We start from the raw sequence: 18,806 nt of genomic DNA, 5'->3' as shown, positions 1-18,806 counted from the left end.
AAGGGTAAGAATTAGTTTCAAATCTCAAAAGAAATAAGTGAGGCAATTTATCTAAATAACTTCTAGATAAGATTTGTAACAAAACGAGACTAAATGAACTTTGAGCCTACCTCATGCAGGTTTCATTTTCAAGCCTATATCCATCTTCACATGCTGAAAAAGAAAAGGAAAATGCATGAGTGTGTCTGTTTACCTCTCCCAAACTCCCAGTTAATTAAATGCCAGCCACCCTAAAGTCCACAAGATTATTCTAGTACCAGAAGCCTGCAAATTGCTTTGGAATGATCCTCATTTAAATTCTGTTGCCAGCGCAACTTTTTTTTTTTTTGAGACACAGTCTCACTCTGTCGCCCAGGCTGGAGTGGGGTGGTGCCATTTTGGCTCACCGCAACCTCCACCTCCTGGATTCAAGGGATTCTCCAGGCTCAGCCTCCCAAGTAGCTGGGATTACCAGCATGTGCCATCATGCCCAGCTAATTTTTGTATTTTTAGTAGAGATGGGGTTTCACCCTGTTGCTCAGGCTTGTCTCGAACTCCTGAGTTCGAAGTGATCTGCCCGCCTCTGCCTCCCAAAGTGCTGGGATTACAGGCTTGAGTCACTGTGCCTGGCTTCAAATCTTAAACTTATCATGAAACTTTTCTTAACCTCTTTGTGGCTCTCAATCTCCAGCTATAAAAAGTATTTTATTGGAGGTGATTAAGTGAAATTAAGGCATTCAAATGGCTTAGTACAGGTCTGGTACACAGTAACCACTAAATCAATGTTTTGTAGTTGTAATTATTATTTTTTGAGATGGAGTCTTGTTTTGTCACCCAGGCTGGAGTGCAGTGGCACCATCTTGGCTCACTGCAACTTCCACCTCCTGGGTTCAAGCGATTCTCCTGCTTCAGCCTCCCAAGTAGCTGGGAATACAGGGGCCCACCATGAAGCCTGGCTTATTTTTGTATTTTTAGGAGAGATGAGGTTTCGCCATGTTGGCCAGGCTGCTCAAACTCCTGACCTCAGATGATCTGCCCACCTCCACCTCCCAAAGTACTAGGATTAAAGGCGTGAGCCACCGTGTCAGGCATGTAGTTGTAATTATTATATGACCAATGCAATTCATTTAGAAGTTCTCTATAGCTGAAGAATGTCCCCTGGGGAACCTCCTTCCATCGCAAAAACATATGGCTCACCTTCTTAATGTAAATCAAACCTGTAACCTGATAACGGCCCTGCTGACACCCTTCCATGAGAAGGGGGGAGCTGTGGGTGACATCTTCTGGGGCACAGTTCTGGTGTGTGCCCAGGTTTTCGTAACAGAATGCTCACCCTGTAGTCTGTGTAGGGGATTTTGGACATATCTAGATGTGTGTTAATCGGCACCTTGCCCAAGAACAGAATTTTGAGCCCTTGGGTGGTGCGGCTCCTGGAACACCACTTCACTGAAGCAGTTGTGGCCCGGCCATTTCCCTGGATCAGCGCTTCCTGAATTTCTGTGATCACAGAACATTTTCAACACAACGATAAGATGACAGAACACCATGAGCTATGATGCATGCTTGAATGAAAGCAGACAATGAAAAACGGCCTCACAGACAAATTCTCTGCTGCAAGGAATGATAAAAATGTGATTCAGGGTTAATGTATGGGATACATCACATAAAAGATCCTGAATAAGAAAAGGTACAGAGTGGTAGAGCTGCAATACTTGATGGGATAGCAGACATGCTAATGGTGGGTTAGGGGGGCCAGCAGCATGCATGGCTGGGGGTGAGAAGGGACAGGGGACTGGTGAGAGGGGCCCTGTGGGCTGGGTCCAGCATCCTTGTGCATGATAACTTTCCTCATGATGATGTGTTGAATGTTCTTCCTCCTCCTACTTTCTTTTTTTTTTGAGACGGAGTCTCACTCTGTCGCCCAGGCTGGAGTGCAGTGGTGCGATCTCCGCTCACTGCAAGCTCTGTCGCCTCCCGAGTTCACGCCACTCTCCTGCCTTAGCCTCCCAAGAAGCTGGGACTACAGGTGCCCACCACCACGCCCGGCTAATTTTTTTTTTTGTATTTTTAGTAGAGACGGGGTTTCACCGTGTTTGCCAGGATGGTCTCGATCTCCTGACCTCGTGATCCGCCTGCCTCGGCCTCCCAAAGGGCTGGGATTACAGGCATGAGCCACCGCGCCTGGCTCCTCCTCCTACTTTCTTAATGTTAGCAGCTGAACATCTCTGGCACCTGCTTTATTGTTACAGACTTTCTATTAACATATCACTAGAGGGTTGTGGAATACAGTTTCAAAAACAAAATCAATTGTAATATGTCTCACGGAAGATATTAGAGAGCTGTGCACCTGGACTGCACTGTTTTGGCCCCACAGAATCACTTTTCTGAGCTACAATCTCTTGTATTAAAGGCCTTTTTGTTACAAGCAGCAGCCATGGGAAAGTCCCTGTGGTATTTATTTGGGGATGTCATGGACTGCTTTGCTACAATACCACTCAGTAACCTCTTGATGAGGATGCCCCAGAGAAATTTCTCTTGGCCCCATTGTTTTAAAAGACAGGGATGCTCCTGAACAGCTGTTCTTTATTTTAGGGACCCTGACTCTTTTCAAAGTCATGTTTCTCTTTTTGCCTCAGTGTCCGGGAACCTCAGCACTTAAGTGAGGGGCCTTCTTTTACCAAGCGTGCAGGACCCTGCTGTGTCTCATTCTGCATATTCACTTTCCTTCTGGCTTCAACAAAACAGTCCGTTAATTTCCCTTTCAACCTGATTTACCTTTTACATATTTTTCAATCTTATTTTATCAAATCAATTTGCACTAGGTGCTTTCACTGTATGCCATGGGTAGAGCATAATTGCATCCCGTTTAGGGAAGGAGTAAGGAGGCCCCATCTCCCAATCTTTGATACCTGAGTTCTCGGCTGGCCTCACACAGGTGGGGTCTTCTCTAAGGAGGCAGCTGAGTGCTCCTGCCTCTCCCGTGTCCGGTGGCCTCCTCCTGTGTGTGCCTCTGCCTCCTGCTGCAGCAGGTCGTGGGAGTGGGGGAAGCTGCCCTGGATGATCTGTGGATGGCTGAGGCCGCAGGGCAGCCACTGGGGATTGCTTATTTCTTAGTGACTCTTCCCCACCCATCTCGGCGCTGAGGCAGGCTGACGCCACACCAGCCTGTTCTATTTTGAACACTTCTTCCTGGAAATGTTTTTACATCCAATCTCCCCACCCAACATTAGATTTCATCTGCTGGGTGGAGGCGGTCCACTCCATGGCTGTCATCCAGCCAGATGTAAGGTCCATCTGTTGTCCTTCCGCAAGCTGATGGGTTGGGCTGTTTTCATTTTGTTTCAGAAGTGACCTGGTTCCCTGATGTCATGATATTTCTCTATTTCAAATGGGCTCATTCCGTCATTCATCAGTGGTTGAGTGCTACTATGCCATGGAGCTGTTCTGGGGAAACTTGTCAGTGAGGTGCTACTGTGCTCCTTAGGACCCAGCTTCTCATCTCACTCACCCTAGAGCAGCAGTCCCCACATTTTTGGCACCAGTGACCAGTTTCATGGAAAACAATTTTTCCATGGACCAGCAAGGTAGCGGTCTCGGGGAGATGGTCTAGGAATGAAGCTGTTCCACCTCAGATCATCAGGCATTAGATTCTCATAAGGACCACGTAACCTAGATCCCTCACGTGTGCAGTTCACAATAGGGTCCATACTTCTATGAGAATCTAATGCCACCGCTGATGTGACATGAGGTGGAGCTCAGCTGTGCAGCCCGGTTCCTAACTGCACCTCCTGCTGTGCAGCCTGGTTCCTAACACACCACAAACCGGTAGGGTTGGAGACTCCTGCCCCAGAGGTATTCTGACACAGAGCACTGAAGATGAAATGAATGTGGCAACGGCTAGTATATATTCACAAACTGGGCTTCCCTTATTGCCATAAGGCACAAGTGAATTCAAGTCTTCTGGACTTAAAAATAGAAGTAAGTAAATAGTGACATCTTTTTTTTTTTCTTTTGAGATGGAGTCTCGCTCTGTCACCCAGGCTGGAGTGCAGTGGCGGGATCTCGGCTCACTGCAACCTCTGCCTCCTGGGTTGAAGCGATTCTTCTGCTTCAGACTCCTGAGTAGCTGGGACTACAGGCGTGTACCACCACACCCAGCTAATTTTTGTATTTTTAGTAGAGACAGGGTTTTACCATATTGGCCAAGCTGGCCTCGAACTCCTGACCTCGTGATCCTCCCGCCTTGGCCTCCCAAAGTGCGGGGATTATAGGCATGAGCCACTGTGCCCAGCTGACAGTAGCATCTTAAAAACTCTTGAGTTCCCTTGCAGGAAATTATATCTAGCCATGCCAATCTTTTCCTATCTTATTTGCTGCCTTATCCATTCATCTATTCAACAGACATTTGCTGAACCCTGCACTGTTCAGGACACGGTTCTGGCACCTAAGGCACTGGCAGTCTGATTAAAGAAAGAGACATGCAAACAGGTTGTGAGAATTCATTGCCAGGTGTGGTGGCCCACGCCTGTAATCCTAGCACTTTGGGAGGCTGAAGTGGGTGGATTGCTTGAGCCTAGGAGTCTGAGACCAGCCTCGGCAACATGGCAAAAGTCCATCTCTACAAAGAATACAAAAATTAGCTGGACGTAGTGGCAAGGACCTGTAGTCCCACCTACTTGGGAGACTGAGGTGGGAGGATCACTGGAGCCCAGGAGGTCAAGGCAGCAGTGAGACCTGATTGTACCACTGCACTCCAGCTTGAGTGACAGAGCAAGGCTTTGTCTCTAAAAAAAAAAAAAAAAAAAAAAAGAATTAATCATGATGCCTGCATGATGGAAGGAAGCTAAGAAACCTACGAGAGGGATTAAGAGGGGTCTACTTTGATTTTATAGGTAGCTTTGAAAGCCTGGTAAAGACATTTTCTGTGAGACACCGAACACATTGTGTGTGTGTGTGTGTGTGTATGTGTATGCGTGCACACGCAGCAGAGAACAGAGAGACTTTCTAATGTATAGCTTGAACTGCAGTGATTTAGAGAACACACACTCCTCTATCCTCTATTTGTACACGGGATTGAGCCTTGATTTGAGGTGTCAGTGCTCCAGCACTGATGGCCAGAAGATGTCACTGCTAACCCATCAGAATCCAGCCTAAAGGGCTGTGGCCCAAGAAGCTCCGGGATCCACTCATCAGAGGCCTGATGGTGCAAATACTGCCAAGAAAGGGCTTCACTGGGTCTCAGCAACAAGCCCAAAAGCAAACCAAGGTTTCCTTATGCTGCTTCTTGGGTCCTTACTTGGTCAACATAAGGTGGCTGGTGCCTGTGTCAGCACACTCGGTAAATCTTTAACAGCTATTGTTAATGCTAGCCTGTAAGTGAAACGATTATAAAATTGCTGACTTGGAAACAGAGGAAGTGGCGCAGGCCAGCCAGAAGCAAAGGTGATAGGGCCATTGTTGAGACACTCTTCACAGGGAACACCACAGCACCATGCCCATCCTCTGCCTACCTTGTGTCATCCCCTGTCAGCAGCACAGCACCCAACACACATGGATGTTAGCCCAGCCCCCTTCCCACGTGAAGATAGGCTCAACTCCCCATTTCTTTTTTTTTTTTTTGAGACAGATGTTGCCCAGGCTGCAGTGGTATAATGGCGTGATCTCGGCTCACTGCAACCTCTGCTCCACCGAGTCAAGAGATTATCCTGCCTCAGCCTCCCAAATAGCTGGGATTACAGGCATGCGCCATCACACCCAGCTAATTTTGTATTTTTCGTAGAGACGGGGTTTCTCCGTGTTGGTCAGGCTGATCTTGAACTCCTGACCTCAGGTGATCTGCCCACCTCGGCCTCCCAAAGTGCTGAGATTACAGGCATGAGTCACAGCTCCCGGTTCAACTCCCCATTTCTAAGAGGTGCAAGGAACCCTCTGCATTAAAGCAGATAAGATGGCATGAGGAAGCATCATCTCTTTGTAGCAATGTGGCAGTCTGGCATGGCATTGAGACATGCTGTGTGCTAGTCACACATCAGGACCTAGGCCCAACAAGAGTTGGCCCTCCCCTTCAAAACCCATCACAGGTCTCACCTGGAGAGCTAATGATGAGCACTTGAGAACTCTGTATCCAAACCTAACAAAGTCAGAGGGTCTGAACCTCAGGATAAGAGTGCTGCCCTGAAATATATTTTTATCTGTGACGAACAAGTCCTCCAATGGCAAGTCCTGATAGAGAAAACTGGCATGTCACCTCGCCCCAGTATGTGATTTTTATTAGATTCCAGTAACATCCATTGACATCTATCACCAACAAGGTGTTGATTGAGTTAGGCAAACTGGCCATCCACGATGGCCTTTATATCATTAGTTTTTCTGGTGATTGCAAGTTGCAGCAGCCTTTTTGTAAGTCAGGGTGCGTGGTGCTCTGGACCTGAATTAATTTTATTTTAAAGCAGTATTCTTGGACTACATTCTTTGAGCAGTTTTTCCCTCAAACTAAATGAATTTAAGTCTCACCTTAAAGGTTAGTAGAATAGATTTCTGCTCTCAAACACTGCATGAGACCTTTAAAACCAGAACTCATTAATTCAACAACAACCTGGACCAAATACAAGAGCAGATGCTGATGGCTTACAAAGGGCCTCTATATCCACTGCTTTCCTTAACTCTTAGAATAAATAGCCAATAGAGGATCAGCATACCCATTTCTCAGAAGAGGAAACTGAGGCTCAGAGAAACAAAGTAACTTGCCCAAGGGGATACACGATCAGGGAGGCAGAGTCAGGCTTTGACTCTGGCCTCAGCTGCCTCTGAAAGATATAAGCCTGACTCTATGCCTGTACTTCCACTTTAAAAGATTAGCAGACAATAGATAAAGCTTTGGGAATTAAAACAATAATTTTTCTAACTTCCTTTAAGTGGAAAAAAAAAGAAAAGGCACTGCTACCACAGGCATTCCATTCTCTCTTCCTTTGAATTTAATTGGCCAGACCAGCATGCACCAGTCAAAGATAATGCTATTATTCCAAGGAGATAATGTATTCAATCCTGCCACGAGCAAAATAACAAGAACCAGTTACCCTCAGTTTAGAATGGTCACGCCTAAGCAGAGAGAGAGAGAGAGAGAGAGAGAGAGAGAGAGAGAGAGCAAGAGAGAGAGACAGAGAGAGACAGAGCACCAGGCAGAGTCCCAGGATGGGGCACAGAACCCCAGGCGAAGATGTGTTTACCACGGCAGGAGTGGTCCATCTTGTTGAACTGAAAGTATCCCGACTTGCACTGGCACAGGGCAACGCCATCCAGGTCAGTGCAGATGGAGGTGTCTTTGTCACATTCGGGACTCTTCCGCTTGCACAAGCTGCCCGCTGGAATGGAAAAACAAGACGATGAAACAAAACAAAACCTCCTCCACTTCAAACCTTAAAACCTCCTCCACTTCAAAGCTCATGCGTCTGCATGAACTTTCTATTTCAAGAGGCTGAGAACAGTTTTCCAAAAAGTCTCCACAGAGCAACACTCCTCTCAGGAGTCCATCTGCACTGCCTTCTGCCATTCCTTCTCTGATCAGCCGCAGGCTGTGTACCAGCCTTCGCCATTGAAAACACCCTCACAGCGTGCCACAGACCACCTGAAAAACCAAACTGGAATAAACAGGGCCCTGTTCCCTCCTCTGGTGCTCACTGCAAATACAGCCCTTAATGACCTGGTATCTTCCAAAGGACTGCAGGGAAAGGATCAGCACAACCAGAAAATAAGGCCAAGTTCTTAGGAAGCCGAGACTCGGGCTAAGAACAGGAGTGCAGGCCAGACCTATCTCAAGTGGAAGTGCATGTCAGCTCTGTGTCTCTGCATGGCCTAAAAAGTGGCCCAGCACCACTCCCTGTGGCAGGGTGGCTTGCTGTCCTGACAGCGTGCTGCCTACATCACCCTGCCCACTGGTGAGGAGGAGGGGTCTGAAAGACAATCTACTTGCCCCGGGCTGCAGTGCAATTCTGTTTATCAGGCAGTCTCCCCCACTCCACTGATGGGTTCTTGAGGCTTCTTCATCTCTGGGTCTTCAGTGCCTTGCACAGGGATTGGTTGGTACACATGGCAGCCTGTCACTGGCCAGGCAGAGAGAAACAGAGGCAGGCAGAGAAGGAGCCCATCTTTCAGGCTTGCTACGTCATTCACTTTAGGGCCTTATTTATTTTATGGATGACAAAGAATCATTTCATTATTATCAGAAAGCATTTCCTATGGGGCATATGGCCCTCTGTGAAGTTGTCTACAGCAGACACAATAAGGGTGCATAGGCCTACTGTGTATATGGGGTACACAGAGAATGGAACAAAAATAGGAAACCAACTGGATAGTGGATAGTACCTTATTTACACCCATGTGCAGGGCAAGGCAAGCTAGATATTTGTTGTTGTTATTAGGGGGCAAGCTCAAGTTCAGAATGGGAAGAAAGAAGCAAGAGGAAGGGCCATGTATCTATTGTGCAGGGAGGAATGGCTGCCAATTTTCTAGCCATGGTCTCCCATTTCCCACCCAAAGGAGGAAGCCAACCTATTCAGAAGCCAGGTACCCCTTTTAAAAGTGCAAAACTGCCCCTGCCCAGGCAGGTTTTGGTGACATGAGCTGCCACCCCACATGGGGTTCCTCACATCTGCCCCCTTTTGTGAGTCCTGAGAGCTCAGGGCCGGTGGACAGCCTGGTCACACGAGGTAAGCTTAGGACACAACTCCAGTTCTCAAAGCTGAATTTCCTGCCTTTATCAGTGGAAGCTGGCGTGCTCAATCAGAACCACATTTGTGTGTGTGATAGAATTTCCTTTGTTTATTGTAAAAAGTTTGTATTTAAGGGAGAAAAATTAAAAATGGAAAATCTCACCAGGCAAACACTGCAAAGCTGGCACCAGGGAGGTAATGAACTTCCACAATCCCTCATCTCAACTCTTTGAAGGCTTTGCCAGTCCTCAAGCCTTAATATAAACAAATTCCTCCAGGGCAGAAACCTGTCCAGGCTGACACTTGCCTTGTCCAGCGGCCAGCCAGAGTCGCCTGGCCTGATTAGATATTTTCTGGAAGCCAATGTTACGTTTTCCTTCTACCCTGCCCGTTAATCCAGCCCGTTGGCAAATCACTCTGCTGGAGCAACTGTACCCTGCACAGAAACAGATCTACGCAAAAGCATGGGACACAGGGCCTGCTTCTGCAGTGGAGGAGTCGCCACCCTACAAATTCTCAAAGAATATTCTACCATAAATCCATCCAATAGGACCACATAGAACCCCATTTTCATGTAAAGCCCGGCGATGTGACTTTGCTACATTCACAATTCCCATGGTCTTTCCTGGGCATAACATCCGCCACCACAGACAATGAGACTCTAAGTAAATCTAAAGCTGAGACATTCCATGGGGGATTTCCAAAGACTAAACCTCTGGAGACGACAAGGGCTACACTTCTTTGAAAGACAAGGAAGTGGATGTTTTATGAAGTGAAGACAGAAAATCCTCCTTTCCAATGGCAGTGTCCAGAGTAGCCCAGCACTGCCCTTATGCTGGAAACACCCAGCTATCAGAAGCTGTCAAGGCCACCTCTCTAGCACTCAGAAAGGTTAGCATGAGACCAGGCTGGTCTTGGCACAACCTGAAGAAGACCTGGGAGGAAAAACAGGGAAACAAGCCTGTTTTTTTCAGTCGATATGCATAGCTGTCTTTGTTCTCATGGGCTCTGAAAGGAGAAGTCAATAGGAACTGCAGCAAGGCAGCAAGGGTGAGAGGTACTTTCCCATAAACCATACACAAGCAGTTGGAAGAATGGGAGTCAGAGGGTGGGTAGGGCTGCCACAATCAGGCTCTTTCAAATCCAAATGACTGGCATTTGAATTGTAAAGGCAGGAATACATTTATGGGGCACAAAAAGTAACCTGGTACAATGTTGATCACATAGAATGTACTCCATAAATATGTAGTGAACTGAAAGGTGACTCTCCTACTGCACTGGGGAGGACAGCTTGGTACCCTTGAATCCGTGGCAAGAGAAACAAAAAAGTAAAACCACAGAGTCTCAAAGTTTCGAGCATGATATAATGAGGCATGACCTTTCTTTTTTTTTTTGAGATGGAGTCTCGCTCTGTCGCCTGGGCTGGAGTGCAGTGGCGGGATCTCAGCTCACTGCAAGCTCTGCCTCCCGGGTTCTCGCCATTCTCCTGCCTCAGCCTCCTGAGTAGCTGGGACTACAGGCGCTCGCCACCTCGCCCGGCTAGTTTTTTTTTTGTATTTTTTAGTAGAGACGGGGTTTCACCGTGTTAGCCAGGATGGTCTCGATCTCCTGACCTCGTGATCTGCCCGTCTCAGCCTCCCAAAGTGCTGGGATTACAGGCTTGAGCCACCGTGCCCGGCCGGGGCATGACCTTTCTACCTCACTCCCCCGTCAATAGTAACTTCAACTTCAGAGGTTTAGCTTTTTTTTTTTTTCAAATTAATAACTAGCCTTAAATGGGCCAAGCTCCAGCTCTTACCCTAGAATGAAGGGCTAACAATCTGGCTCCCAAGCTCTGTAATATACAGGCCCACTCCAGAAAGCTCTCTTGACCAGCAGTTACGGAACCCAGGCCCACTGGGAATGTCAATGTCATGGATCTACCAGCAGACTGTTACAATCTGATATCTTCTACTCATGTCCAGCATCTGGATGCCAGATGGGAGGTTTAGACTAGATTCTCCATCCTTTGCCAGCCCTACTTGTGTAGTAAAATGAGCTAACTTTGATCATATAGCATGTGGCAACAGGGACAAGACCCCTTTGCAAAGAAGTACTTTAGATTCCAGCTGAGTTTTCCTGTCCTGGAGGTGAAACTTCCCCTCCAAGACCCAAACTTCCCTTTTGAACTTGTCTCCAATCCTTTCTTCATTTGCCTCACACCAGAGGCACTATAGAAGCTTTTGACAAAACAGACAAAGCAAGAATGAGAAAAGGAAAATAATTGTTTATGGCGCCACTGTGGGCATTCTGGCCTCCATTCTTCTGGTCTCATTTCTGTGCATTTATAATGTGCAAACAAACACAAACAATGGGTAATAACGCACATGGGTTTGTTTTGTGTTTTTTTTTAAACCTAATAATGTATCACGATGAAGGTTTTGGTGGTGGTTGTTTATTTTGCTTTTTGAGGCAGGGTCTCACTCTGTGGCCAGGCTGGGGTGCAGCGGTGCAATCATAGCCTCGAACTCCTGGGCTTAAGGGCACCTCAGCCTCCCATAGTACTGGGATTACAGATGTGAGCCACTGCTCCTGGCCAGATGAAGGTTTTTTTGGATCATTGACAAGCATGTACATTCTATTTCCCCAAAGAGAGCTGGAACTTTTCAAGGGAAAAAGAGTGACTTCTGCTTTGTCACATCAGCTCCTATACCCCTCCCCTCCCACATCAACACTGGATAAAAGAAATAGAAGCAGCTGCATGCCAAGGACCAGGTGTCTTCAAGGCTTGTGTACAGGACTCTGGGTGTGTGTGTGCATGTGTTTGTACATGCATGCACACATAAAAGAAGATGCATGTGCACAAAGGTCTTTGACTTAACACCCATGCCAAAAATAGGCTCCGTGAGGGCCTTTCCTTGGTCTGAGCCCTGGATGCCTTGCATTTCCATCTTAGGTCTGTGCCTACCAATATGGGTAGGGTCCTCCCAGAGGGCTGCCCTCTTACCTCTGAAGATCCGCCTCTGAGATCCCAAGAGCTGGCAGACCTCGGCAGAGGACTTGCAGGAGTTGACGCATTTCTGCATCCTATCAGCCAGGTCAAACAGCGTCACATTGGAGGCCAGGGAAAAGGTTGTTTGCAGTGAGATCACCACCGCGCTGGACTCCCTATAGGCAAAGTTTGTGGGTTTTTAATAGCCCTGAAATGACACGTAGGTCCCAAGGCTTTTGGAAATGAGTGTCATCACCATTCTCCAGTGACGAAATGGGAAAGCATGAAGGTCAGTGACCTTGTCCCTGGGTTGCCCCATGGCTGGGTGAAAACAGCCCGGTTTTGTTGCTATCACCCATATTAGCCTTCCCTTTCTACAGACTAGTTCACAAGCAAATGTAATCTGTTACTTACCTAGAGGCGTGAACTGTAGATCGGATGTAACTAGGTAACGCTGAAAAACACATATTTAACTGAAAGGAAGAACAAGTCTGTCGTTAACTGTGAGTTAGACAAAAGCCTTAGACCTAGAACCAGTTTCCTATTTTCAGGATAAAACAGGCATTTTCCAGCCATCAAGTTATCAGCAGGCGGTTTTGCACAGAAGTGGTGTCCTTTTTTTGTTCCCCTCTTAAATGCCTTTCTGTTGTTCCACGAGTACAAAGAGAAAGAGGCAGAGAGTAAATCAGTGGGGAAAATCTTGGCAGGAAATGATGTTCAGAATAGCACCCTTGGATGCAAAACATCTTCAAAGGAGCAGTTCTCTCCTAAGGCCCAGGGTTTCAAACAACTCAGAGGCAACTGTTTATTTGGACTTTGCATAGTGAACGAGCTCATTGGAAAGGCTCCTTTTAGCTACCCTAGCTCTGACAGGCCCTACATAGACGCCTTATAATCTACAATGAGTTGACCTAACTCAAAGACAAGTCTTCTTCAAAAAGGCTGTCCGTGAGAAATTACATTACGTGGGTCAAGAGCCCTTTTGTTGAGAGCAAATTAAGAGCTACTCTCCCTATGTTTGCCTTGTGCCCTTGGAGACAGTAGAAAATCCCTCTACAGCATGAAATATCAGGCCTGCTTCCCTGCTGCCCTGCACAATAGGAGCTATCGAGACTCCCTTCCCAGAGCGGAGGGTCTCAGTACTGGGCCCAGTGTAGGCCCACCTGTCTACATGCCACTCTACAGAAGATGGAGGCAAACATGGGACATTATCAAACCTTTTTGGCTTCCTATGACATCATTTTATAGCCTAATAGCAATGATTTATTATTGTTGTTTTATTATTAACCTGTTTTTCCAGGTTTGGTAAACAGAATAACATCTCGGGAAAGACCATTTGAGTGGCTTTCCCAGCCAATGATTCATTAATCTTCACTCTTTCTTGGGGACAGGTATGTCACATCACCAGTAAATTATACATTGACACTGGGCAAAAAATAGCAAGTCAAATAAGTCACTGAGCACCATGTAATGTGAAGGACTACCCTTCTGCATAGGGTTCTAAACCCTTAAACTATCTTAGCAGGAGATATCCACCTGCAGCACGACCAAGGGGCAGCTGTGGTGAAGGGACAAGGTGTAGGATTAGTAGACATAAAATTCTGCTGTGTAGTAAAGAATTTAACCTTGGCCCCAGGGAAGTCAGGCCTTTGCTCTTAGATCCTGGGAGGCCATCTCTAAGCCCTCGGAATGTGCTGTGTAATAAAAACTTCTTTGTTTACCTGGGGGTGCTGGGCCATGCCAGAGAGTCCAACAATGTGATTTATGGTGGGGTTGGGTAACATGGTATCAGCTCAACCTCTAGAGGGGCTAGAGATTGAGGTCAGCCACATGACAAAGCCCCAGTCAAGGCTCTGGAGAGCTTCCGTGGTTGGCAGTACTCCCTGCATACTGGACACACTGTTACCAGGAGGAGTTAACACTGTGCATGACTCCTCAGCGGGAGGACAGCTGGAAGCTCTGTGTTTGGAACTCTCCCGGACTCTCTGCCCTCTCTGTCCTATGCATCTCTTTCTTTGGCTGATTTAAACCTGTTGACTTGCACTGTAATAAACTGTAGCTGCGAATATAATTGCTTTTAGTAAGCTCTGTGACTCCTCTAGTGAATAGAAACTGAGGGTGATCTTGGGGATGCCTGAACTTGAAGTTGGTATCAGTAGTAAGGGTGGTTTAGTGGACTGTTCCCCAACTTTGCACCTGCTGTGCATGGACTCAGGCAATGTCATTCACTTCCAGACCTCCCGGGTTTCTCTCTGCAGACGTGCTGGCAATGCCTGTTCCAGGAGTGCGCCATCTGACATCGTCCCTATCATGAAGGGAATGCTCAGGAGATAGAGAAATAGAACTGGAGCTGCATTTTACACAAATAAAGTCAAAAGTCCCATAGAAATGTGTAATTCCTGGCTAATATACTAACTCTTATCCACAAAGAACAAGTAACATTGAGATTGGAAATCAATTCATCTCTAAAGTTTTTTAATGGTAAATTTCAATTTTCTGAACCTAGGGTTTAAAAACTCACTGTATAGACGAGTCAAATCTCTGACTCAGATAGCAGTTGAGAAGCAAAGTTTATTATATGAGCTTCATTTTCCTCTCTTCTTTCTTCCTCTCCATTTTCCTTTTTAGTTGTTGCTGTTTTGGGGGATTTCTTTTGTTTCAGACACTGTCTCACTCTGTCACCCAGGCTGGAGTGCAGTGGTTCGATCACAGCTCACCACAGCCTCAACCTCCGGGGCTCACAAGGTCCTCCCACCTCAGTCTCCCGAGTAGCTGGGATCACACGTGCATGCCACCAACCCTAGCTAATTTTTGTCTTTTTTGTAGAGATGGGGTCTTGCCATGCTGCCCAGGATGGCATTTTTCTTTTCTTTTTTTTTTTTTTTTTTAATTTCTGATAAAAGCAGGCAAAGAGGGAAAGAAGCAGAACCAAAGGCCCCTCAGTCATCTATACAGTGAGTTCTCAAACCCTAGGGCATCAGGATTAACTGTTGCACCTTTGGCATTCCTTTGAGGAAAAAGAGTATCATTCCCCTGAGCTCCAAAATACAAGGGGAAAGTCACACAGCCTGTCAACAGCAGATGGGACCGTTAAGATTTTCTGGGCCCTTCTTCCTCACCAACAGCTCCTGCTGGTGCCTGTCATCTGCATGTCTGTGACTATGAGTTTGCACATGGAAAAGAAACACCAAGGTGCAGATAAAGGACATGACTGTGCATGAGGACACATCTGAAGAAACTCTTCTACTGGGCACCCACACCTCGCTTCCATTTCTGAAAGGCTTTTTAGTTTACCATGAAGTTTTCCTTCCAAATATAACAAAAGCGAAGAGCCCAGGAGACAGAGCTGACCCCTAGGCAGTTCCCTCTTGGAATAAAATCTGTTCTAGGAAACAAAAGACTAGTAGAAAGACGCCATTCAGGACACTTACCGTTTTGGTGATCTCATTTTCAACTTCTTGTAGGTCTGAATGTTTTTCCACAGTAGTATTAAGAAAAGTTCTCTTTAATTTAAACTCCGTCACAAAGGTTCTAACTGAAAATGAGAACATAACTTGTTAGATTACACAATAGAAGAACCTACACAAGGCTGTGTGTTTGCAAATCTTTGGGGTGTCTGGCTTTACTCTGCCTCACAGGATAATCTCTGTGCATTTCTTTCTCCTTATGGGTAGAGACCTCCTCTCCCTCTTCTAGGTTTTTCTCTAGCAAAGTGAGCATCTATTGGACTGTGCTAAAGGCTTAGATTGAGCAAACTTTTGAGAGAGAGAAACTCCAAAGAGCCTTCTGTGTATGTGCAAGGCTGCTAAGAGAAGGACCCTTTGCAATGTCCCTAGGATGGCCTCCCACATAATAGATGCCCAAGAAAGCTGCTACAAAGAAGAAAAACGAACAGGTCTAAACAATGTCATCCTAGGTGGAGGGAGGGAGATGTGTTAGACACTAAAAATGCTCCTCAGGCCTCATCAGGCTTTTGACAGAGGAAAGCTCTTGTCCTCCGAGGTCTCCAACTGAGTCATGCCCTCCACTTCAATGGGGTGCTTCAGGTTTCTCTTGTCCTTAGAGCCACCCCCATCCAAAACCCCATTCCACTTGGTCAGAGGAAATTCCCATTTTATCATTGATAAAGGGGGCTTTCAGAGGTCAGGCAACTTCCTAAGAAAGTTCACCCAGGCTCCCAAGGGCCACCACTGGCATTGGAGCATATGCGTGTCCATCTTCAAAGCTCTTCTTTCCCCTATAACCTCTGTGCCCTGAGGAATCTGATATCCTAAGGACACCCAAGGGGCTTGAGAGAAAGAAAGGTGCCAAGCATTTGTCTTGGGCCTATACTCCATGGGGCTGCCGACTCCATGATTAGAAGCCACATAATGAAAACAGCCCACATTCAAGACACTGTTGGGTTCGGAAATGAAAAAAAGCAGCCTCATTTTCAAGGCCCATTTCACTCATAAAATAAAATTCCAGTTAACATCAATTTGTGCTGATTGGGCCAGAGGGGAATGGGACTTACAAATGGGCAGGCAACCAAAATTTAGTATGGCGTGTTTTATCGCTGGCTCTTATCTTCCTTGATATTAAATGCTTATCTTTCCCTCCAGATGGAAAAAAAAGTAACTCAAGACACAGAAGTCCATGAAGCTGCTCTTTCTCCAAAAGCTTGCATGCTGAATTGAGAAAAAGACCCACAAATGAGCCAGGGAAAACATTTAACATCTCACACTTACTGTCTAAAGCGCTTAATCCTTACTTAACATCTTTTTGCTTGTTCTACAGTTCAGTGAAGCCAGCTGCTTAGGACTCTTTCTGAGCAGCAGGGAGCTCTCTGAAAACATTCTTGGCCAAATGAAAGCATTTCAGCATGCTCTAATTTGCATGTTCCTCTGAGGTTTATGAACAATGAAGCTAAATGACTTGAAAAGGGAAAGATGATTGTGAATGCCATAGTGCTGTTCTCCTCCTCAGCCGTGCTACCTGTGGGACCCTCTGCACACAGGCTTCCAGAACTATGGTCCCGCTTCTTCACTTTTCCATCTCACATGTCTAGGCTGATACCCAGACTCTCTGTATAGAAATTCATATTGCAAATGTCAGGTTCATAGGTCTATTCTGAGTCAGGACAGTAAATGTGGCCTCTGCTTTCTGTGTGAATATAAAGATATATCAGTTTCATCCCAAACCCTGCACTCACTCCAGGCAGGGTTTTTATTGTTGTTGTTGTTGTTGTTTTTAAAGACACTTATTACACCTTTATGCCTGCAGTTACAGCACCTGGCTTTAAGTAGAATTTTTACTTACAATTTAAATGTTGATTTCCGTATGTTATCTAAATGATTTTTTTGGGAAAGAGCCATAATTATTACTTTGCACTCAGAGCAGTTTATTGTTTTCAATGCTTTCAATTCTGGTCCGAGAGTTTGAAGATTAAAGTTAAATGATACCTCCCATCTGGACAGCTCTTTACCATTTTCAAAGCTTGCTCAAATATATTACTTTATTTGATCTTCACAATAATCTTGAATGGGAAGCAGGACCGATGGTAATCTGATTTTACAGATGAGGAAATTAGGGCTCAGAAGCCATGTGCTATAGGTGGTGGCTCTGGAGCTGGAAGCAAATCATTTGAGTCCTGGGCAAATATACTTTCCTCACAATCCTTAAAAACAAAATCATTTCCAGCTTCTCTGTTCTTAAACTGAAAACTCCTGGCTATTTCTTAGGGTGTGGCTAAATAGTTTACTAAAACCCAAGTGCATTATTAGAATAAAATAAATTCTTTTTTTTTTTAATTTTTATTTATTTATTTATTTTTGAGACTGAGTCTTGCTGTACAGCCCAGGCTGGAGTGCAGTGGTGCAAGCTCAACTCATCACAACCTTCGCCTCCCGGGTTCAAGCAATTCTCATGCCTCAGCCTCCCAAGTAGCTAGGACTACTTGGGTGTGTACTACCATGCCTGGCTAATTTTTGTAATTTTAGTAGAGTCAGGGTTTGACCATGTTGACCAGGCTGGTCTTGAATTCTCGATCTCAAGTGTTCAGCCCGCCTCGGCCTCCCAAAGTGTTGGGATTACAGGCATCAGCCACTGTGCCAGGCCAGAATGAGAGAAATTCTTAATTTTGACTGATGTCTCTATTTCTAGATCCTTCTTTTTGAAATAATGTTTTGACCTGATCTTTGTGTTTTAAACAAATTTCAAAATCCTACCATGATTTTGGTAGGGTACTTCTTAAAAATTCCCTTCAGCCCACAGCTAATAGCACTTTCAAAGGATACAGGTATTTGCTCTCTCAAAACACTGAGCACTTTTGTGTGTTAAATGTCACACTGGGCAATTTAAGACAATTGAAAGATGAGTTATTTTATCTGCCAGTTTCCTTACTGAGCTTAGAAATTCTGTATCTGGCCAGGCACAGTGGCTCACACCTGTAATCTCAGTACTTTGGGAGGTCAAGGCAGGCAGATCACTTGAGGTTAGGAGTTCAAGAGCATGGCCAATGTGGCGAAGCCCCTTCTATACTAAAAATATAAAAATCAGCCGGGCATGGTGGTGCACGCTTGTAACCCCAGGTACTCGGAGGCTGAGGCATGAAAATCGCTTGAACCTGGGAGGTGGAGGTTGTAGAGAGCTGAGATGGTGCCACTGCACTGCAGCCTGGGCAACAGAGTGAGACTCTGTCTCAAACAACTCTATCTTTCATTTCTAACTTCTTCAACAAGTTATGCATTAAACTTGATATTCTAACAAGGGTCACACCCTGCAAGCAAGAAAGCCTCTGAAATTAACACATTATGGTGTAATAGAAAGAGCTGTGGGCTGGAAACCAGGCTTCCCACCAACCCGTTAAGTAAGCTTGGCCACTTAGCACCTTGTGAGGGCCTTGGTTTTTGTTTGGTTTGTTTGTTTGCTTCTTAACTTGCAAAATGGAGATTATTTTCAAAATCCAACATCTTCATGAATCTATCAAATTAGCGAACAAAATATGACAAATTGTGTGATACAATTAGGACAGCAGCTTTCTCAGAATGCATCTGCCTGTGAGCAAGAGCATGAAGGTCACTTTTAAAAACCGAAAGAATGTGTGAATGTGGTAGGACAATCAGAGTTTTACTCTCTTTTCTTTCTTTTTTTTTTTTTTTTTTTTTTTT

At 45.7% G+C, this 18,806-nt stretch overlaps 1 protein-coding gene across 4 annotated transcripts in view; it reads right to left on the bottom strand.

Annotated features, from left to right (window-relative positions):
* HEG1 (heart development protein with EGF like domains 1) overlaps window positions 1-18,806 on the bottom strand; it is an 89,345-nt gene that overhangs the window by 24,487 nt on the left and 46,052 nt on the right. For all 4 annotated transcript variants that reach the window (XM_017855351.1, XM_017855354.1, XM_017855353.1 and 1 more), the window contains 5 exons: window positions 15,090-15,193; window positions 12,073-12,131; window positions 11,674-11,834; window positions 7,206-7,340; window positions 111-153 (listed from right to left, as the gene is read on the bottom strand). In XM_017855351.1, the coding sequence (XP_017710840.1) occupies window positions 111-153; window positions 7,206-7,340; window positions 11,674-11,834; window positions 12,073-12,131; window positions 15,090-15,193 (502 nt within the window). The remainder of the gene's footprint in view (window positions 1-110; window positions 154-7,205; window positions 7,341-11,673; window positions 11,835-12,072; window positions 12,132-15,089; window positions 15,194-18,806) is intronic.

Source organism: Rhinopithecus bieti, unplaced genomic scaffold (genome assembly GCF_001698545.2).
Source record: "Rhinopithecus bieti isolate Rb0 unplaced genomic scaffold, ASM169854v2 scaffold_39586, whole genome shotgun sequence".
Classification (NCBI taxonomy): Eukaryota; Metazoa; Chordata; class Mammalia; order Primates; family Cercopithecidae; genus Rhinopithecus; species Rhinopithecus bieti.
Note: the sequence above shows the minus strand (reverse complement) of the source record. Positions and strands in the feature narration are given on the sequence as shown.